The 22,914-nt window shown below is 43.0% G+C and overlaps 1 protein-coding gene across 7 annotated transcripts in view; it reads right to left on the bottom strand.

Annotated features, from left to right (window-relative positions):
* Nucleotides 1-22,914, bottom strand: part of LOC147121106 (transcriptional-regulating factor 1-like) — a 279,913-nt gene that overhangs the window by 76,052 nt on the left and 180,947 nt on the right. For 6 of the 7 annotated variants that reach the window (XM_085980821.1, XM_085980823.1, XM_085980826.1 and 3 more), the window contains 3 exons: nucleotides 20,040-20,086; nucleotides 13,963-14,107; nucleotides 2,995-3,216 (listed from right to left, as the gene is read on the bottom strand). In XM_085980821.1, the coding sequence (XP_085836947.1) occupies nucleotides 2,995-3,216; nucleotides 13,963-14,107; nucleotides 20,040-20,086 (414 nt within the window). The remainder of the gene's footprint in view (nucleotides 1-2,994; nucleotides 3,217-13,962; nucleotides 14,108-20,039; nucleotides 20,087-22,914) is intronic. The other variant, XM_085980825.1, reaches the window with a different exon arrangement.

The following is a 22,914-nucleotide window of genomic DNA, read 5'->3' as shown; positions in this document are numbered from 1 at the left end:
GGTTTCAGGTGGGGAAAGCCCCAAAGTCACAACAGCACGGGAAAATCGTCCTTAACAAGGTGATCATTGGTGATTAGTGCTCAGACGAGCAGTCCCGCCAGCGGCGGGCGGGACTGAAGCGGGGCGCGTGGAAACGGCGGTCCGAAAGTCGGACGGGGCGGGGAATCAGGCAAGGGGTGTGGGGGGGGGGGGCGCGGAGGTCCCGACCCGCTTTTTCCGCGATTTTCAGACCACGGCCGCATGAAAAGCCGCCCGACAGCTGCCCGAACATCGGGGCCCCTGTCTCTGAATCACTGGGAGTCATCAGGTTGGTTGTGAGGCGCAGGCTGAATAGGGCTTTCTTAGCAGGGTCTTTGAGTGCTCCAGCGTTGATTTTCCTGCGGCATTGTTTCTGTTGCTGCCGCTGTTTTGGGGCTACATTGATGGATATGAGAGAGCAGATTAGGTGGTGGTCTGTTCAGCAGTCATCAGCTCCTGTCACGGCGTGGGTGTGCGGGCGCCCTCGTGGTCCCTCGCTCGGACGATGACATAGTCCAGCAGATGCCAGTGCTTGGAGCAAGGGCATTGCCATGAAGCCTTGTACTCGTCTCTCTGATGGGACAAGGTGTTGGTTATGACAAGGCCATGATCTAAGCATTTCGTCAGGAGGGGAGTACCGTTGGAGTTGGCTTTCCCTACCCCCTCTCTGCCGATCACACCTCCCCAGAGGTATCTGTCTTTTCCAACTCTGGCGTTAAAGTTGCCAAGTAGGATTAGCTTGTCGCCCGTTGGGACTCAGACATGAGGCTAGAGTAGAACTCCTCTTTGGTCTCGTCTGTGGCTTCCTGTGTTGGGTCGTACGCACTGATGACCGTAGCGCACCGGTTCCGAGCTAGGGTGAGCCGAAGAGTCATGAGGCATTTGTTTATTCCACAAGGGGAGTCTCTGATACATCCAATTAGCGCGCACACGCACACGGCTCGTCCTCGCTCCCGGGTCCCGACCTTGCTAGCTAGGGCAGACTAGCTAAAAGAGGTTGCTGGGCTGAATACATCAACATTTTTGTTCAAGGGTGCAATAGGTGACATCCCGTCCTGCCCAAGATGGCGGCCAGTGACCCCGCTGACCCGGGCCCGTCACCGCGTGGCAAACACTGGGCCTGTGGGCACTTATTCTGGGCCTGAGGTCTACACCAGGTGTTGATAAAGATTCCCAGCCCACCCATGGGTCTAATTCCTCCCCGAGCCCACAATCTCCTACCGCCTCCCTGCCTTAGTGGGCAAATTAATCAGCTAGTGTGGGGGTGAATTGTGCAGACTGGGATGATACCAGACTGCATTCCTAGTTTATGCTGATTTGAGGTGAGGTAGTGGTGAATAACTGTCCTCATCACCTGAGCTAGAGTGAAGGGAGAAAAGAAAAGTTCCTGTTCCAGATTGCTATCTAATGACCCCTCCCTGGGAAATGTATGTGTAGACATCCGTGAAGGACAGGATTGGGGTCAGTTGTGATGGCTTTCTATGGCCAGATAACCGGCCAACAGTCAACAGCATAGGCTCACCCAATGGCCACATAGGTGAGGTACACAAGAGCACCTGGTGCCTGTAGAACCACATTTCTGTACAAGGACTCTACAGGAAGGGAAAAAATTAGAGGGGAACAATGGTGAATACAACACTTTGTTGCAACAGCCCTCTATCATAGCACTATCACCACAATCCACCTCAACATGGAGAAATTCAACTTGTTACTTAGTAATTGCTCTCCAAAAGCAACAACATTCTCTTCTGCAGTAAAATTCTGACTCCATAGTGGGTATGTTTCCTAGCAAATAGGTCACATAGGCGAGACAATTTATCCAGAGCACTTGGGTGCCAATAACAATCATGTGACCTGCCTGTAATACCAGTATAAGAACTCTGCATTTGGGATTACGATGAAACCATTTCATTGAGTTATTAGATACAGCGAGGAGGGGAATGAATAGATGTCAATACTGTTGGAGAGTAAAGCTGCATTGTTGCAAACTTCATTTTTCCAGAACAAAGCAAGCATGTGGTTAAAAATATAGAATGTTATACTGGATTTTGCATTACTGAGATGTGTTACTTTTTGAAATGTGTTTGTGTTCTCCTTTAAAGGGCTGGGGTTGTTTTTACTGCCTCTATGGTAATAAAGTAAGATCATCTTTGATTTCAACCAAAAACAAAGACAGATAAAGATTCTAAAAACTGGTAAAGAACTTCTTGAACAAAAACAATGAAACAAAGTAAAAAAGCGCAGTTTTTGGAAAATGTCTTCAAAAAACAGTTGCCCTAAAAGAGAGATTCAAGCATTCCTCAAAGATGTGAGTACAACAATTACATCTTTCTGCATATGTTGCTTAGTCACTGCTAGAGAATGTCTGGCACGGACATTGGCTGACATTACAATGAATGTTTTGTTGTCACTGGAAGTGTTGAAGTGAAAGACAATTCAGTATTCTTCATAACCGTTACCTCTCTGGAAAAAATTGGATTGCAGAGATTCCTGCCAACAGAGTGAGTTGCAATTGAGCTGAAATACAGGAGTACAGAAGCTTCACTTTTCAAAGTCACAACAAGGTCAGAAGGGCAATAGCATGCAGATAAAAGCAAACACAGCAAACAATTGATTTGCACATGAATCCCTTTGCATCCCAGGAGAATCTGGTTTAGAACCTCATAATTAATAATCCAGACAATGTTTGCAACTGCAGGAGTTGTGCATTTATATAAAGCTTAACATTGTTCTAAACTGAAAACCAATGCACTTTTATTGGAAAGATCCATTATTTATGAATGGCAATTTCGCAATTTATGAATGTAACCTGAGCTGGTAATCCAACTCAACAGGTAATTTCAGTTAGTATTTTACCAACAGCCTGGTCCTATCTGAAACCCTGCAGCAGAAGCCATGACAGTTTCCCACCAGCAAGCAAAGGGTTTCAAACAAAGCACCATTGGCAGGGTTAGTAGGAAGAATGGCAGCACTCACAGAGGATGAGCAGGGTTGGGCCACTTTGGGAGCGTGGGGTGGAGAATCAGTCATCTTCGTGAGGACTGGCATCTCGTCATCTGACACAGAGTTGGCAGGCTTGTCCTTGGCAGTGGTGGCCTGCTTGCTGGGCTCAGCAGGCAGAAGCTTTACAGGCACAGAGACAGGCATGATGATGGGCATGAGGTGATCCACCTCTTTAGGCTGCTTCTCTCCTTCATCCTGTACAGACAACCAAAGGCTTTCAGCCTCAGTTACAGAGGGGTCCTACCAAAGCAATACACCTGAGATAGATCAGACAGGATCTAGCAGATTAATGAAGTAATATACCCTCAGTTTCTAAATGCAGTTGTACCTTAAGAAGTGAATTTTTAAAAATTAATTTCAAGATTCTGCCATACAAATGTACATAAAAGTCAAAGATCTGATGTACTTTGCATGATTGGTTTAGCTTCTGCAGTCTTCAGTTTCAATGTGCACGTTATTTTTTATTGTTGGATTCCAATTTGCATTACTGGCAAGTAATATTCACATGCCTTTGTTACCTCTAAACTAGACTATTCCAATGCACTCCTGGCTGGCCTCCCACATTCCACCCTAAGTAAACTTGAGGTCATCCAAAACTCGGCTCCCTGTGTCCTAACCTGCACCAAGTCCTGTTCGCCCATCACTCCTGTGCTCGCTGACCGACATTAAGCAGCGCCTCGATTTTAAAATTTTCATCCTCGTTTTCAAATCCCTCCATGGCCTCACCCCTTCTTATCTCTGTAATCTCCTCCAGCCCCACAAACCCCCGAGATATCTGCGCTCCTTTAATTCTGCCCTCTTGAGCATCCCTGATTATAATCGCTCAACCTTTGGTGGCCGTGCCTTCTGTTGCCTAGGCCCTAAGCTCTGGAATTCCCTGCCTAAACCTCTCCGCCTCGCTACCTCTCTTTCCTCCTTTATGACTCTCCTTAAAACCTACCTCTTTGACCAAGCTTTTGGTCACCTGCCCTAATTTATCCTTATGTGGATCGGGGTCAAATTTGTTGTCTTAAAATACTCCTGTGCAGCGCCTTGGGACGTTTTGCTATGTTAAAGGCGTTATATAAATACAAGTTGTTGTTGTTTGGAGCAAGTCCATGCATTAATTTTTTTTAAATGCATGAAATTAAATAAACTGTACTGTCAAAGCACAGGATAGTACAATTATATTATCCAAATATGTGAACCAAACAGAGGATGGTTGCTCCGATAATACCGCATATTGAAATTTGAAAAACAAATGTATTAAAGTCATTTGTCTTCACGTGTAAATGATACGCATTCACAATGAATTACTATAATTAAGCAGATTAGCTTCCACTATAAATTGTGTTTGGAGGTTTAACCTAGATGTCAATAGTTTGTTCAAGATTCTCTGCAGCGCTTAAGAACTTTTAAGACTTTAGCCTCAGTTCTAACCTGCAGTAGAGTCGAGAAACTGCACTCTCAGCGTGGGAGGAGAACCACACTTACAAATTAAATATTTGGTGCCTCATTTGAAACCAGTTGCACTTGCCACTTTTTGTTTTAAATTTATCATTGCAATTTGCTACCCCTTCCCAACTGCAGTGACTGCATTACATCAATCCTCTCCATCTAGCAGAGCTAGAGAATCCAGCTTGCCTTGGTGAACAGTGCAGGTGAGTATGTTGTTGAAGAAACTTCTGCCCTCAGTAAGAAGTTACTTAAAACACAAAGCAATCACTCCCTCAAGGAGAAATGTGCCACGTGGCACTGAGCCAAGAAGTTTGATCACACTGTAGCGTTACTGTGGCAGACGGGTTGGTGATGGTGGTGGTAAGGTTGCCCAGTATCCCTAGGAATAAAAATATTCAGCCAGGAGGTGCCCACTCCTGATCACTTTCCAGTACGCCCTGCAGGAAAGTACATGTGTATATACATTGGTGTAAGCAGGATGAAGCTCAACTCCGATTGCTCCCGCAATACTAACACTCACTATCTAAGCTTACACATGATAAGCACCTTAAATGAGGTCTCAAAGGACGCCTGGCACCCATGGAACTGTACACCCTGAATCACTAAGTTCTAAAAATATGGAAAAAAACAAGGAAGCAAACTGAACGGAGGGAGGGAGGAACAATGATGTGTTGGAAGTGTGGTTAGTTTACAAACGCTCGATTCATTCATTAGTAAACAACGTATTGGCTGCGGTTTTGCTGTAATGATAATGGCGAAGCTGGGAAAGACTCCGGATTAGTGGAAATCTCTGCTGACAAGCCTGGGAAAAGTCTGTGGGCAGTTGTCAGCAAGGTGAACAGCGAAACCGTCACCGCTGAGAGCAAAATAGGGCCAGTCATTTACTTCTAATTAAATATGGCTTCTGATTTAGTCACAATCTGATTTGACCTGTTGGATATTTCTATTCTGTAGCTATTACTTAACAAATGCTTATGTGACTTCATAACTGGAATATCTTGCATTACCCCTTTCTTTACCATCTGATTTCCTACAAAAGTTTAACTACCATCTGTGTAACCAGTAATGATTTGCTTTGTTGGTAAAATGGTAAGACTTACTAATGGACAACCTTTTAGCTTCCATACCTGTTGGATATTTCTATTCTGTAGATATATCTGTTGAACCCACAGGAGAAAAGGGAACGGCAGAAAAAAATAGAAGCACATATATGAAATCCAAGCACAATTACACAGTGACAAGAGGGCTTTACATTCTATCAAATGTTCCTGTCTAGTTTAATGCAGGTATACACTGATTAAATAGCTTATTTTTTGAAAAGAAAAATATATTTATATTAAAATATTTTGAATATTATGGTTTGAAATTAGCTCCCTTTCCCATTCAATGCTCAACTGGTTCCACTGAATACTTGCAATAATTCCATCACACACAATTACATAGAAACATAGAAGATGGGAGCAGGAATAGGCCATTCGGCCCCTCAAGCCTGCTCCGCCATTCAATGAGATCATGGCTGATCATCCAAACTCAGTACCCTGCCCCTGCCTTCTCCCCATATCCCTTGATCCCTTTAGCCTTAAGAAATATATCTAACTCCTTCTTGAATGTATTTAATGAATTGGCCTCAACTGCCTTGTGTGGTAGAGAATTCCACAGGTTCACCACTCTCTGGGGAAAGAAATTCCTCCTCATCTCAGTCCTAAATGGATTACCTCTTATCCTTAGACTGTGACCCCTGGTTCTGGACTCCCCCGCCATCTGGAACATCCTTCCTGCATCTAGTCTGTCTAGTCCTGTTAGAATTTTATAAGTTTCAATGAGATCCCCTCTCATTCTTCTAAACTCCAGCGAGTATAAGCCCAATCACCCCAATCTCTCCTCATACGTCATTCCTGCCATCCCAGGTATCAGTCTGGTGAATCTTCGCTGTACTCCCTCCATGGCAAGAACATCCTTCCTCAGATAAGGCAACCAAAACTGCACACAATACTCAAGGTGTGGTCTCACCAAGGCCCTGTACAACTGCAGCAAGACATCCTTGTTCCTGTACTCAAACCCTCTCGTTACGAAGGCCAACATACCATTTGCCTTCTTAACCGCCTGCTGCACCTGCATGCTTACCTTCAGCGACTGGTGCACAAGGACACCCAGGTCTCGTTGCACTACCCCTTCTCCCAATCTATTGCCATTTAGAGAATAATCTGCCTTCCTGTTTTTGCCACCAAAGTGGATAACCTCGCATTTATCCACATTATACTGCATCTGACCAATCACCCAACCTGTCCAAATCATACTGGAGTTTCTCGGCATCCTCCTCACAGCACACACGCCCACCCAGCTTTGTGTCATCTGCAAACTTGGAGATATTACATCTAGTTCCCTTGTCTAGATCATTAATATATAGTGAATAGCTGGGGTCCTGGGACCGATCCCTGCGGTACCCCGCTAGTCACTGCCTGCCACTCGGAAAAAGACCCGTTTATTCCAACTCTTTGCTTCCTGTCTGCCAACCAGTTCTCTATCCAAGTCAGTACTTTGCCCCCAATCCCATGTGCCTTAACTTTACATGCTAATCTCTTATGCGGGACCTTATCGAAAGCCTTCTGAAAGTCCAAATACACCACATCCACTGGTTCTCCCTTATCTATTCTACCAGTTACATCCTCAAAAAATTCCAGTAGATTAGTCAAGCACGATTTACCTTTTGTAAATCCATGTTGAATTTGTCCGATCCTGTCGCCGTTTTCCAAGTGCTCTGCTATTACATCTTTTAATATGGACTCTAGCATTTTCCCCACTACCGATGTCAGGTTTACCGGTCTATAATACCCCATTTTCTCTCTACCACCTTTTTTGAACAGTGGGGTAACATTAGCTACCCTCCAATCCATGGGAACTGTTCCGGAGTCTATAGAATTTTGGAAGATGACCAGCAATGCATCTACTATTTCTAGGGCCACTTCCTTAAATACCTTAGGATGTAGATTATCAGGCCCTAGGGATTTATCGGCCTTCAATCCCGTCAATTTCCCCAACACCATTTCCCTACAAATACTGATTTCTTTCAGTTCCTCCCTCTCATTAAACCCTATGTTCCCCGACATCTCTGGGAGGTTATTTGTGTCCTCCTTTGTGAAGACAGAACCAAAGTATGTATTTAATTGGTCTGCCATTTCTTTGTTCCCCATTATAAGTTCCCCTGATTCTGACTGCAAGGGACCTATGCTTGACTTCACCAATCTTTTTCTCTTCACATATCTATAAAAGCTTTTACAGTCAGTTTTTATGTTCCCTGCAAGCTTACTCTCATATTCTATTTTCCCCCTCTTAATTAATCCCTTTGTTCTCCTTTGCTGAATCCTAAACTGCTCCCAATCCTCAGGTTTACTGCTTTTTCTGGCCAATTTATATATCCTCTCCTTGGAACTTAAGCTATCCACTATTTCCCTTGTTAGCCATGGTTGAGTCACCTTTTTTGTTTTTGTTTTATTTTTATGCCAAACAGGGATGAACAAATTCTGTACTTCATCCATGCGATCTTTGAATGTTTGCCATTGCCTATCCACCGTCAACCCTTTGAGTAACATTCCCCAATCAATCCTACCCAACTCACGCCTCATACCATCGTAGTTTCCTTTATTTAAATTCAGGACCCTAGTCTCTGATTCAAATACTTCACTCTCCATCTTAATGCAGAATTCGGTCATATTATGATCGTTCTGCCCCAAGGGGCCTCGCACAACATTGCTAATTATTCCTTTCTCATTACATAATACCCAGTCTAAGATGGCCTGATCTCTAGTTGGTTCCTCGACATATTGGTCCAGGAAACCATCCCGTATACACTCCAGGAATTCCTGCTCCACAGTATTGTTACTAATTTGGTTAGCCCAATCTATATGTAGATTAAAGTCACCCATGATAACTGCTGTGCCCTTATTGCATGCGTCTCTAATTTCCCATTTAATGCCATCCCCAACCTCCGCCTTACTGTTTGGGGGTCTGTATACCACTCCCACTAACGTTTTCTGCCCCATGGTATTTCTCAGTTCTACCCATACAGATTCCACATCATCAGAGCTAATATCCTTCCTTACAAATGTGTTAATCTCCTCTTTAACCAGCAATGCTACCCCACCTCCTTTTCCTTTTTGCCTGTCTTTCCTGAATATTGAATACCCCTGGATGTTGAGTTCCCAGCCTTGGTCACCCTGGAGCCATGTTTCCGTAATCCCAATCATATCATATCCGTTTACCTCTATTTGCCCTTCAGACTTGTTTTTTTTTTTTTTTTTTTATATAAACACTCAGGCCTTTTAGAATTATTATTTACTGTGGCCATGTTTGATTTAAACCCTTGATTTCTCTGACTGCCACCTTTGCTTTTCTCCTTCCTGCCTTTTGCTTCTATCCTTGTTTCCCTTTCCTCTGTCTCCCTGCACAGGTTCCCAACCCCCCTGCCATTTTAGTTTAAACCCTCCCCCAGAGCACTAGCAAACACTCCCCCTAGGACGTCAGTCCCGGTCCTGCCCAGGTGCAAACCGTCCAGTTTGTACTGGTCCCACCTCCCCCAGAACCGGTTCCAATGTCCCAGGAATTGGAATCCCTCCCCCTTGCACCATTCCTCCAGCCACGTATTCATCTGAAATATCCTTCTATTTCTACTCTGACTAGCACATGGCACTGGTAGCAATCCTGAGATTACTACCTTTGAGGTCCTATTTTTTAATTTACCTCCTAACTCCCTATATTCAGCTTTTAGGACCTCATCCCGTTTTTTTACCTATATCGTTGGTACCTATATGCACCACGACAACCGGCTGTTCACCCTCTCCTTGCAAAATGCTCTGCAGCCGCTCCGAGTCATCCTTGACCCTTGCACCAGGGAGGCAACATACCATCCTAGAGTCTCGTTGCTAATTGTTCCTAGGTGACAGCTGAAGTCTTGCATACAAACACTAAATCTAGTCCCTCCCTCACTCAACTGATCGAGAAAGTTCAAATAGATACCAAGACATAATGATGTTTAAGTTAAAAATAATCCCCATATCAAAATCTCTGAACCAAAAATGGCAATATACTACCTACAATGCAGCAAAAAAATCAATCTTAGCTTTTCAAAGCACACTTATGTTCAAGAGACTTATGAAATATTTGGGCAAGTGACTGAACTTAGGACTCGGTTCAGAGGGTTAGGTTTATACCTGGTATAAAAATTTGAGCTCCTCCCACTCCCGATTCAAGCTGGGACTCTTTTCCCCTCCAATATCTTCAGTTAAAGCCACTCTTTTACACTCCCGGTCCATTGAAACTATGGGCACATTAAACAGTAAACACTCTGCTGTGCTTGAATGTGCCATAATGGCATGACGGTCAGTATCTGATTTATTCCACAAATTGCCTCAGCGTGTTTAACGTACAGCATTAGACTACAGTAATTAATGAAAACAATTCAATTGGTTAAGTTAATGGAAATTAATGAGGTACCCACTTGTAATGAATTCAGATAATAAAACAAAAATGAACTCCAGTATCCCAGTCCAGTTGCGCAGTCTCAATCCAATTTTTTGTGGCAGTTGGCCAACACATGAAACTGTCAAAGATCAGAATTATCTGGCAATCTCAGAGGGGTTACAGGAAGGCTGCTTTTTTTTTAATGTTCTCGATGTAGACTATGCTAACAAGGTTGCACTTAATGCTGATTGGTAGTTTGCCTAAATGGCGGTGGTGGAACCAGCAGCCACCTTTTGTCCAGTCTAAAAACCAGAAAGGTCCTCTCGTACACTTGAGAACTCAAAATGGGTCTGCACAAATGCAGGGATTTAAAATGGGTCTTACAATGTCCAGTTTTTAATTCCTCAAAATAATTGTGCAACTACCCCAAATTGGATTGTCCAGTTTGCAAGCAGGCAGGTGCCCATCCGAAATGTGAGAGACTAAAATGCTCCGAATTACTGGGGTAACTCTCCTCCACCCACTGCATTTTGCTGGAGAAATAATCCTGCTTTTATTGGGAGACTTTGTTGCAGTTTCAGCCACGAGTTCTATTTGCTGTAACTCACAGAGACGCTTGCTAAGTAAATAGACCGTTTGCTGTGTAAATAGACCGTTTGCTGTAAAACAGACTCCGTTTGCTGCAAGTCCTGCAGGACGTCCGGTCTCGTCTGCAACTCACTGGCTGACATAGTGGTGTCAATATTCACACTTTTTTTTCCCCCTTTGTTCATAGTATGTGTGTGTCGCTGGCAAAGCCAGCATTTATTGCCTATCCCTAGTTGCCCTTGAGAAGATGGTGGTGAGGTGCCTTCTTGAACCACTGCAGCCCGTGTAGTGAAGGTACTCCCACAGTGCTGTTAGGGAGGAAGTTCCAGGATTTTGACCCAGCGACGATGAAGGAACGGCGATATACCTCAAAGTCAGGATGGTGTGTGACTTAGGAGGTGGTGGTGTTCCCATCCGCCTGCTGCCCTTGTCCTTCTAGATGGTAGAGGTCGCGAATTTGGAAGGTGCTGCCGAAGAAACCCTGGGGAGTTGCTGTGGTGCATCTTGTAGATGATACACACTGCAGCCATGGTGAAGGGAGTGAATGTTTAAGGTGGTGGATGGGGTGCCAATCAGGCAGGCTGCTTTGTCTTGGATGGTGACGAGCTTCTTGAGTGTTGTTGGAGCTGCACTCATCCAGGCAAGTGGAGAGTATTCCATCCCAATCCTGACTTGTGCCTTGTAGATGGTGGAAAGGCTTTGGGGAGTCAAGAGGTGAGACAGTCACTGCAGAATACCCAGCCTCTGACCTGCTCTTGTTGCCACAGTATTTATGTGGCTGGTCCAGTTAAGTTTCTAGTCAATGGTGACCCCCAGGATATTGATGGTGGGGGATTCGGCGATGGTAATGCTGTTGAATGTCAAGGGACGGTGGTTAAACGCTCGCTTGTTGGAGATAGTCATTGCCTGGCACATGTGTGGCGTAAATGTTACCTGCCACTTATCAGCCCAAGCCGGAATGTCGTCCAGGTCTCGCTGCATGCAGGCATGGACTGCTTCATTATATGAGGAGTTGCGAATGGCACCGAACACTGTGCTGTCATCAGCGACCATCCCCACTTCTGGCCTTATGATGGAGGGAAGGTAATTGATGAAGCAGCTGAAGATGGTTGGGCCTAGGACTCTGTCCTGAGGAACTCCTGCAGCGATGTCCTGAGGCTGTGATGATTGACCTTCAACCACCACAGCCATCTTCCGTTGTGCTAGGTATGACTCCAGCCAGTGGAGCGTTGTCCCCCCGATTCCCATTGACTTCAGTTTTACTAGGGCTCCTTGATGCCGCACTCGGTCAAATGCTGCCTTGATGTCAAGGGCAGTCACTCTCACCTCACCTCTAGAATTCAGCTCCTTTGTCCATGTTTGGACCAAGGCTGTAATGAGGTCTGGAGCCAAGTGGTCCTGGCAGAACCCAAACTAGGCATCAGTGATCAGGTTATTGGTGAGTAAGTGCTGCTTGATAGCACTGTTAACGACACCTTCCATCACTTTGCTGATGATTGAGAGTAGACTGATGGGGCGGTAATTGGCTATATTGGATTTGTCCTGCTTTTTGTGGACAGGACATACCTGGGCAGTTTTCCACATTGTCGCGTAGATGCCAGTGTTGTAGCTGTACTGGAACAGCTTGGCTAGAGGCGTGGCTAGTTCTGGAGCACACGTCTTCAGCACGACAGCTGGGATGTTGTCAGGGCCCATATCTTTTGCTGTATCCAGTGCGCTCAGCCATTTGTTGCTATCACGTGGAGTGAATCGAATTGGCTGAAGACTGGCTTCTGTGGTGGTGGGGACCTCAGGAGGAGGCTGATATGGATCATCCACTTGGCACTTCTGGCTGAAGGTGGTTGCAAACATTTCAGCCTTGTCTTTTGCTCTCACGTGCTGGGCTCCACCGTCATTGAGGATGGGGATATTCATGGAGCCTCCTCCTCCAGTTAGTTGTTTAATGGTCCACCACCATTCATGACTGGATGTGGCAGGACTGCAGAGCTTTGATCTGATCCGCTGATTGTGGGATCGCTTAGCCCTGTCTATAGCATGCTGCTTCTGCTTTTTAGCATGCATGTAGTCCTGTGTTATAGCTTCCCCAGGTTGGCGCCGTATTTTTAATACCATGCTACGGCCAGGTTCGGCATTTGCTTAGTGGGGGCTCCGTGCAAAGGTTTGGTTTGGGGTCCCTACATTTTACTAGACAATGATACTAAATACTACCTACTTAATCTGGTGTCAAATCCACACATGCACGATCATGAAAAGGCATGTTTGCACCAGGTAATATAAAAATAGTTGGAACATAAGTATCCTTTCACTCGCTCCACTTGGGGCCCATGTAATTTAATGGGTTGCACGGTCCCAGTGCTTTACAAAGCATTCAAATATTACTTTGGCGTTAACAGACCACCATTAGGAAGAGCTCTATCTAGTGGTCAATTGCAGAACTGGCAATACTCACCCACTGATTTTATTTAAACTTCCAGCTGAAGATTGACGATATGGTGAACACTTTTTAAAAAAATGATTGTAACTTTTCTTAATAACTCAATAAATATTTATAATTTCAATAAATAGTGACAGTAATAGTCCTTACTTTAATCTTGAAGCTGTTTTGCTGAGAAATGCAAACTATATGATTCTGCATGCTCAGTCTATATTCCTAATTTTGTGTGCATACAACGGACGTGAATCACGCAGAAATGGAACAACTCTATTCAGTTGACTTTTCACTTTGTCCCTTTGGGGAATTCTCTCCCCTCTCACAATATTCTCTTCCTCCCACCCCGCCCCACTCCAATCCCTTTACTGAAAATCTCCAGATTCAGAGGTAACACAGCTCGTAACTCCAAGTTCATTGTATTAGCAGACAGTTCCGTGGGAACAGAATTTCAGTCTCAGGTGTGCCTCCATGTCTCACAACTAGTCTTCAGAAATTTGTTAGCTTATGCTTAGAAATAAATACCAATGAGAAGATCATAGGTTCAGTCTTCGGCTGAGTCCGAGTTAGCAAGTCTTAGCCAGACTATAATCAGGGCCACATCAACTGCCCTGTGTCCCTGGGCTAAGTAAGTTAATTTGAATGACCGGGTCTCCTACTCCTGGCTGCTATCCAGCAAGCTCTGCAGAAGGTGGATATCTGGTGAAGACAGGATCAGGTACAGCTGTGATGGTCGCCACTGCTGATTCATTAGATTTACTGAAGGCAGTACAGAAACTAACATTAACAACTTCAATCTAAGCAAGTCCGAGACAAAAGCTTCAATTTTAGACGAGGCTTGCATTTGAACTTACAACAATCTACTCGTCCAGAGCTGCCTGTATTACTAATATTTTGTTTAAATTCATGACATCCTAACAGAAAATATAGCAGAGCAAGCAGCAAGCAATCATTTGCACAGGTAAGCATCTTATCTGGATGTATTTTCTACATACATAGAAATATTAATACCATTGCACATGCTTACTGACCTGTTTGGGAGATGTCCTTTGACCACCGTGAGACCTCATATGGCCATTGAGGGCAGGTAGGCTCTTGAATTCTTTGTGGCACATTGTACACGTCAACCTGCTCTTGATGTCAGTCCTTTCCTGGAATGGAACCCTGCTTTGGCCACTGTTTGGAGACACAGAGCAGCATCCATTAACAACTTTATCTGGCCATAAGCTGTACTGGTATTTCTTTTTGTGGTAACTAAGTGCCACATAGATCTGATTTCCTTTGGTCACTAAAATTGAATGGAACAAAATATGGTTCGCCATTTTGATGTTAGTTAATTTCATAGCCAAAGAAGACAATTTGTTACACGTTCAAACAGTTTAATTTTACAGTCTTTGCCAGTGATATTTCACAACACAAAGTAAAAGTGATTAGTAGCTTGCATCAGTAACTATTTTCTCTAAAGGAAGGTCATCGGCACACAGCACCTTGGGCTTTTATCTGTGTCTGTGCAGCTGATGAAAAGGTGTGTATAGAGAGAGTCAGGTTTACGCCAATACTTGCGAGATGTATGGTAGAATTCAGCCCAGTGAACTTTCCATCATTCAATGCGATCATGGCTGATCATCCAAATTCAGTACCCTGTCCCTGCCTTCTCCCCATATCAAATCACATCAACTTTTATTGTCATTGTTAGTGCACAAGTGCAGTACAACGAAATGTAGGCTTGCGGCTCCCGAGACTGTACATTTAGATTAAGACATTTAAACATTCAACATACATTTGGCTTGTAATACATTAACATAAACATAACCATAATAAAGTGCATTGGCAGATGTGCAGGCTTTAGAGTTTATTTGTGGAGTTCAGTAGGATGACAGCCCTGGGAAAGAAGCTGTTCCTAAATCTGGTCGTACGGGTGCGAATGCATCTGTAGCATCTCCCAGATGGCAGGAGGGCGAACAGACTGTGGCTGGGGTGGGTAGGGTCTTTGATGATGGACCGTGACCTCCGTAAACAGCGTTTCTGGTATATGTGCTCTATGGTCGGTAGCCGGGTGCCGGTAATGCGTTAGGCAGTTTTGACTACCCGCTGCAGGGCTTTCCGGTCATAGTAGCTACAGCTGCCATACCATACTGTGATACAGTTCGTCAGGATGCTCTCTATTGTGCAGCGGTAAAAGTTAGAGAGGATCAGGGGTGACAGGTTACATCCCTTCAGCCTCCTTAGGAAATATAGGCGCTGCTGGGCCTTCTTCACCAGAGAGGAGGTATTGAGGGACCAGGAGAGGTCTTCCGTGATGTGGACTCCGAGGAACTTAAAGCTGTCCACCCTTTCCACCACAGCCCCATTGATGTGGATGCCCCATTGATCCCTTTAGCCTTAAGAAATATATCCAACTCCTTCTTGAATATATTTAATGAATTGGCCTCCACTGCCTTTTGTGGTAGAGAATTCCACAGGTTAGAATTTTATAAGTTTCAATGAGATCCCCTCTCATTCTTCTAAACTCCAGTGAGTACAAGCCCAATCGACCCAATCTCTCCTCATACGTCATTCCTGCCATCCCAGGCATCAGCCTGGTGAATCTTCGCTGCACTCCTTCCATGGCAAGAACATCCTTCCTCAGATAAGGCGACCAAAACTGCACACAATACTCAAGATGTGGTCTCACCAAGGCCCTGTACAACTGCAGCAAGACATCCTTGTTCCTGTACTCGAACCCTCTCGCTACGAAGGCCAACATACCATTTGCCTTCTTAACCGCCTGCTGCACCTGCATGTTTACTTTCAGCGACTGGTGCACAAGGACGCCCAGGTCTTGTTGCACTTCCCCTTCTCCCAATCTATTGCCATTCAGATAATAATCTGCCTTCCTGTTTTTGACACCAAAGCGGATAACCTCGCATTCATCCACGTTATATTGCATGTGCCATGCTTCTGCCCAATCACCCAACCTGTCCAAATCATCCTGTAGTTTCTCGGCATCCTCCTCACAGCACACACGCCCACCCAGCTTTGTGTCGTCTGCAAACTTGGAGATATTACATCTAGTTCCCTTGTCCAGATCATTAATATATATTGTGAATAGCTGGGGTCCAAGGACCGATCCCTGCGGTACCCCACTAGTCACTGCCTGCCACTCGGAAAAAGAGTCGTTTATTTCAACTCTTTGCTTTCTGTCTGCCAACCAGTTCTCTATCCAAGTCAATACCTTGCCCCCAATCCCATGTGCCTTAACTTTACACGCTAATCTCTTATGCGGGACCTTATCGAAAGCCTTTTGAAAGTCCAAATACACCGCATCCACTGGTTCTCCCTTATCTATTTTACCAGTTACATCCTCAAAAAATTCCAGTAGATTAGTCAAGCACGATTTATCTTTTGTAAATCCATGTTGACTTTGTCCGATCCGGTCACTGTTTTCCAAGTGCTCTGCTATTACATCTTTTATAATGGACTCTAGCATTTTCTCCACTACTGACGTCAGGCTTACCGGTCTGTAATTCCCCGTTTTCTCTCTACCACCTTTTTTGAACAGTGGGGTAACATTAGCTACCCACCAATCCATGGGTACGGTTCCAGAGTCTATCGAATTTTGGAAGATGACCAGCAATGCATCTACTATTTCTAAGGCCACTTCCTTAATTACCCTAGGATGTAGATGATCAGGCCCTGGGGATTTATCGGTCTTCAATCCCGTCAATTTCTCGAACACCATTTCCCTACAAATACTGATTTCTATCAGTTCCTCCCTTTCATTAGACCCTATGTTCCCCGACATCTCTGGGAGGTTATTTAGTATTGTTGCAGGAATATTCAGTGACGATGCAAATAATAAAAGATTAAACTGAAGTTTTATATAATTGTTGGTCTTCATTATAAAGTCAAACACGAAATGCTGAAGAGCTTCTGTCCCATTTTACACGCAGAGAACTATTTATGTAACTGTGACATTTATTTATCCAGCTGCAGTGGGTAAGGGAAGCACTACATTTCAGGAACCAAAAGACAAGGCTTCACTCTTTATGGGGAGATCTTAAGAGAAATGTCTTTTCAACATTCTATTATGGGAGTCATGTATCCTTCCCCCACTTCATCACCCTAGCAACTCAAACCCTTGTAACAGTGCAACCTGAATCACTGTGAGCAACCCTTCTGGAGATCTGCTAGAAACTAAAGAGATTAAAATCAGATTGTGTAAATGTGGGAAATACTCTTCTGAAGGAACTGAAGCTGTATGATGAGTAACACCCCCTTTTTCCAAATGTTTCTTCTGTACAGACACTCAAGAGGACTCAAAATGTCGTGCAACAAGGAGTGGTGGGGGAGGGGATTGTGATACAGAAACACAATCAGGTAGAAAATCTTGGGAGAGAACACACTATGAAAAAATATTTTTAAAAAAATCAAAGTTCTGGAAGGGAGGTATTTAGAGCTGTGCATAGCCTGTTCTGTGACTACGTACCCCAAAGTCAATCAAGCCAGGTTGCTTAAAATATAGAAACTAACATTCTGCTAGAGGGTCTTACACATAGTGAGGCCTTCACTGTGGGCACTTGGGGGTATGGAGAGCACCAGGGTGATTTTGTCCACCATTTCAATTTCATTAGAAGATTCATAATCAATTTTTGTGGAATGGATACCGATAGCAATACCATTGTGACTGCAGCGAAAACTGAAGGGAAACACTGCAAGCCATAAAGGTTGTGGCAACTAAACACCTTGGCATGTTAACAGTAGTAAAAATGTCCAAGTATTCTTAAGCGGGGAAATAATTTTCACAGTTCTCGTCTAGAAACAAGTTCAGATAAATTCTGAACCCTGGTTCAGAGTGCAATGATACTTGGAAAAGTTAATGACAAACCATAAGTTCTGTACAAAGCTCACTTTTTTTTGGACAGACTGGTTCAGTTGGTGTTGTGACTGAGTTCGAAGGTGCCAGTTAGTCATCCAGATCAGGATAAACCCGAGAGCCCCTGCTTATCCAGGTAGAAGGAAGCCAAAAGGCTTGTTGCCAGTTTAAAAGAGAATCACTTGTCATTGAAAAGGTTTTCCAATGTTTGCAAGTCAGCTAAATCGTCTTGGGATTCTTGAATGGGAGTCATGGAGAACAAGTTTCCCCTATCAAATCATTTGACTTGAATAGAACTCACATGGTACCGCATGATTTGGAATTTCATAGGCTGTATCCATTATAATATTGTACTACTAATGATAACCCACAAAGGTTGCTTAAGCAGTGCACCAGATGAGAAGTCAGCTTGGGCCTGCAATTCTTCAACTGATGTCTTTCAAAATCTAGTTATGCACCACTACTGGTGTAGTATCCTAACTAGCTCAAATTCTGGTCACCTAGCTACGCTGTTACAACCTTCACCTGCAATCACTGACAGCTCAGTCTCAAGTCGAGATAGATGTTGGAACATAATTTGCAACGCAATACTTTTGGTCTCTTTTGATGAATGTCTCAACGTTAATGGGGCAGGAACATAGGAACAGGAGTAGGCCATTCAGCTCCTCGAGCCTGTTCTGCCATTCAATGAGACCATGGCTGATCTGTGACCTAACTCCATATACCTGCCATTGGCCCATATCCCTTAATACCTTTGGTTAACAAAAAGTTATCAAACTCCGATTTAAAATTAACAATTGATCTAGCATCAATTGCCATTTGCTGAAGAAATTCCAAACTTCTACCACCCTTTGTGTGTAGAAGTGTTTCCTAATTTCAATCCTGAAAGGTCTGGCTCTAATTTTTAGACTATGCCCCCTAGTCCTAGAATCCAACCAGCAGAAATAATTTCTCTCTATCTACCCTATCTCTTCCCCTTAATATTGTGAAAACTTCAATCAGATCACTCTTTAACCTTCTAAATTCTAGGGAATACAACCCTAATTTGTGTAATTGCTCCTCGTAACTTAACCCTTGATGTCCGGGTATCATTCTGGTAAACCTACACTGCACTCCCTCCAAGGCGAATATATCCTTCCTAAGGTGTGGTGCCCAGAACTGAACACAGTACTCCAGGTGTGGTCTAACCAGGGCTTTGTACAGCTGCAGCATAACTTCTAACCCCTTGTACTCTAGTCCTCCAGATATAAAGGCCAGCATTCCATTAGCCTTTTTGATTATTTTCTGTATCTGTTCATGACATTTTAATGATCTATGTACCTGGACCCCCAAGTCTCTTTGGACATCCATTGTTTTTAGCTTTTCACCATTTAGAAAGTACCCTGTTCTATCCTTTTTAAGTCCAAAGTGGGTGGCCTCACATTTGCTTACACTGAAATCCATTTGCCACAGTTTTGCCCATTCACTTTATCTATCAATATCCCTTTTTAATTTCATGCTTTCATCTACACGGCCTACAATGCCACCTATCTTTGTGTCATCGGCAAATTTGGAAATATGACTTTCTGTGCCATCATTTAAGGAGGCTGTAACCGGCTTTGAAAGCTCACCTTCTGCTAGACAATGAACAAGTATCAGAAGTTGTGGTGATAAGAAAAACACACTTTTCCTAGTGCAAAGATGATGGTATTTGGGAATATGAAAATGGAGAGCGAATGGAGTACAATAAAAACACACATCCCCAAATTACAACAAACACAACAATGTTACCCTACTTTTTTACACATAGATGTCGATTTAGTATGTTAATCTATTTAAATATATTAAAATTGAATCAGGTTTAGCAAAAAAGCAGAAAGAGCAAATCACAGCTCAAGGGTGCAATATGCAGTTTTATCCAATTAACAGCAGGACCTGTAAAATCCTTTTATGGTGAACCAATTTCCTAATCCTTTTATAATTAACTACAAATCCACAGCACCTATAAAATTGCAGCATGACAAACTATAGAAATGTATGAGATTGCATCAGTTTTATGATACATGAAGTCTGTTTCCTTTATTTTCTTGTACTTTTTTTGATTTAGCATATTTCATGTGACACCACTGAAGTTGCTAAGATTGAAGGACTGATCAGATATGTCTAATACAAAGCTCCAGAATTCCAGCAACTTTCAAAAACGAAACAGTTTTCTGTTGCCTTAACAAAATGGCTCCCTAAATAGCTACATATTGGGATAAAATGGCTCAATACCTGAGTTCAACAGTCAGTTCCCCTGGCTTGATGTCAGTCAGAGAAATCTGGAAGAGAAATATACAACAAATCTTTCCAACACTCTTCTTCAGTATATTAAATTCCAAACAATACAATACCCTTAAGCTTTGGACAAGCAATTAAGTTAAATATAATTATTTTACTAAAAAGGGAGCAAAAAAGTAGCTCTCCCTTATCTGCAAGTAATTTTCGTAGGTGGGTAGACATTCTTCCTCATTTCACAACTTGCTCATGTTCTGCGTGGGTACCGTCGCACCAAGCTTTAGGAAGGAAAAAGGATGTAGTTGAGGGCCAGCCATTTCTGGTCTAACTCTGCTCTCAAGGACGTTATTATAATCCAGTGGTTTCACTTAAAAGAAAATCTCAACGCTTTATGGACAATTGCTTGGTATAAAATGGCATACAGACAAGGAAGATGCAAGGTTCAATCCTCAATCTGTGCAGTTAGCTGATCTCAGCTGGGGGGTAGCAGGCAGGATGCCACAGATAGTCTCAGAACTCCTGGAATAGGGAAAGGGGGTTGGTCAGGAAAAGTCAGCAAGGATTCTCATTCCCAATTGCTGTCCAGTGCTCCTACCATAAAACAAGAGTGAGTGTGGATTTCATGCGAGGACAAGACTGGGCAGGATAGGATGGCTGCATCCCCATTCCACCAGCCCAAACTCTGCTAGCACAGAAAAATCCACCGACACTCACTGGCCAGGGTTATCCAGCAAAAATAGACACTTGGACAGGGCACTGGACCTGTACTGGATCATGTGCCAGTGCTTTCAAAGGGCGAGAGAATAAATTGTAAAGAAAAAAAAAGCATGTTTAAAATATTACACTGTAATAGGGGAACAAAAGTTAATTCACATTACCCTAAAGGTTATAATTGCCATGGCTGGTGTCAGAATTTCCATTATGTATTAACAGTGCAACTTTGGTTGTTGAACATCAGGCAAATGTATGATAGATAGACAAGAGGTAGATATAGAAATATACAGATATATAGAAATTGAAATGTATAGATATTGAAATAAATATATCATTGAAATATAATATATATTATACAAACCTTCAACTATTTCATCTTCTGCATTTGTGTGTAAACAACAAAAAACCCAAACATGAATCAACTATTTTAAAAGTTAGTGAATTGTGAAACTTCCTCAACTATTATACACCGTACAGATCGGAGCACAATCCCTAAATATTTGGAAAAGCAATAGCTTTTTGACTCATTGTAAAAGCACAACGATCACATGACTTTCCCTCCCAAACAGTACAAGGTGCCATTTATTATCCTGACTGTTTATCTAATTTGCAGCATTGATGATTAATGTAAGTGTTTGAGTACGGGACTCTGCTATTGGTGGTGAAAAATCATATCGATAACAAGACAGCCAGAACTGGTTACAAAGCAATAATCTAATTGAGGAGATCAAATAACATTATTAACTGAGGCAGTATCTTTCAGACAGTTTATAACTGTCACTTAAATTCAGAGATGAAATTAGCATCTCAAAATCACTCATGGATACCCATTTTATAATATGGCCTGGAATTTGCGGTCAGCGGTGAAATGAAGGCATTTGCCACTGGCCCCGAAGTAAGCTTCGCACAAAGATCTCGCGATCTCTGTGTAGAGAACTTCAGGTCTTCCAACGTTCAATTCAAAGTCAAAAGAGTAGGATCCCCTTGTGCGAGCAGCTGTGACGACAACAAGTTGTCCAAGCAGCCAATCAAAACACAGAATTCTCACAGACAGCGAATCAGCAAGTGAGTAAGCGCTTAAAATTCTACCTTTTAAAAAATGTTAGAGAGAGCAAAATTGGGGCTCTCACATGGGGAAAAGGCAAACCTGAAATAAAGATGAACTTAATTTTTTTTTAAATGGGCCAAATTCAAATAAAATATGAAAAGACAATCACCATTTTTGTCAACCCAGTCTCTTCCACAATCACTCAAATGATATCCATGTCATTTTGATCTGACGTCTTCTGAAAGTAGGGTCATCTTAATATGTACAATGAAAATACTTGAAGGAAGATATTTTAAGAATACAAGTCCATGAAACAATCAAATTTGATGCAAAAATTGGCCTAACCGATTCAGTTCAATTAAGATTATAGTTTCATTGTATAATTTATAACCCAATTCTGAAACAATTTTGTTTTAAAAACTGTAATACTTTTGTTTGAGCACAAACGCCATCCTTTCGGTGATCCTTCCCCATCCATTGTTCAGTTATTCCCTCCTTTGCTGAAGGATTGGATTAATGCAAGGGTAGCATTCCTCCACTAACTCAGTCCAACGTAACAGAGTTTATATCTACATTTCTCAACATTTTATAAACCAAGTTCATGTTCCATATTCTTCACTTAACTTTTTTTTTTAAAACCACTAGTGGAAGCAAGTTCAGGTTTGCCCCACCCAAGTAGCCAATGTCTAAGAACCTATACAGTGAGTATTCAACTGTGGAGGAAATCACAGCTGGGCGTATGCTTGACCCTGTTCTCATCCGACATCCACACATACATTTCCTAGAAGATATTGAGTAGCCATCAGGAGTCGGAACACAAGCTAGGGTGCTGAAGCCAATTAGAGCACTCCCATCAAGACCCGATACGAGACCAGGTAATTCAGTACAAGCCAGGAACTGGACCTGGAACTTTGCGGAAAATTCCCTATTCAAGAAAGATTTTAAGTATTTTCTCCACTTTCCAAACTAATTGTCTCCCTGCAGCATATGACCTCCATGACAGAGAGTGAAAGAGCTTACTGCCAGGGTTATGTTGGTGCAACTTTGAGAATACTTCCTGGGAGGTGATGATAAAATAAATGACAAACAATAGAGTGCATTTTGAAGTGT

The sequence above is a fragment of the Somniosus microcephalus genome, chromosome 3 (assembly GCF_052327205.1).
Source record: "Somniosus microcephalus isolate GS21.2 chromosome 3, FLI_Smic_1.0, whole genome shotgun sequence".
Taxonomy (NCBI): domain Eukaryota; kingdom Metazoa; phylum Chordata; class Chondrichthyes; order Squaliformes; family Somniosidae; genus Somniosus; species Somniosus microcephalus.
This window is presented reverse-complemented; position numbering and strand designations above follow the sequence as displayed.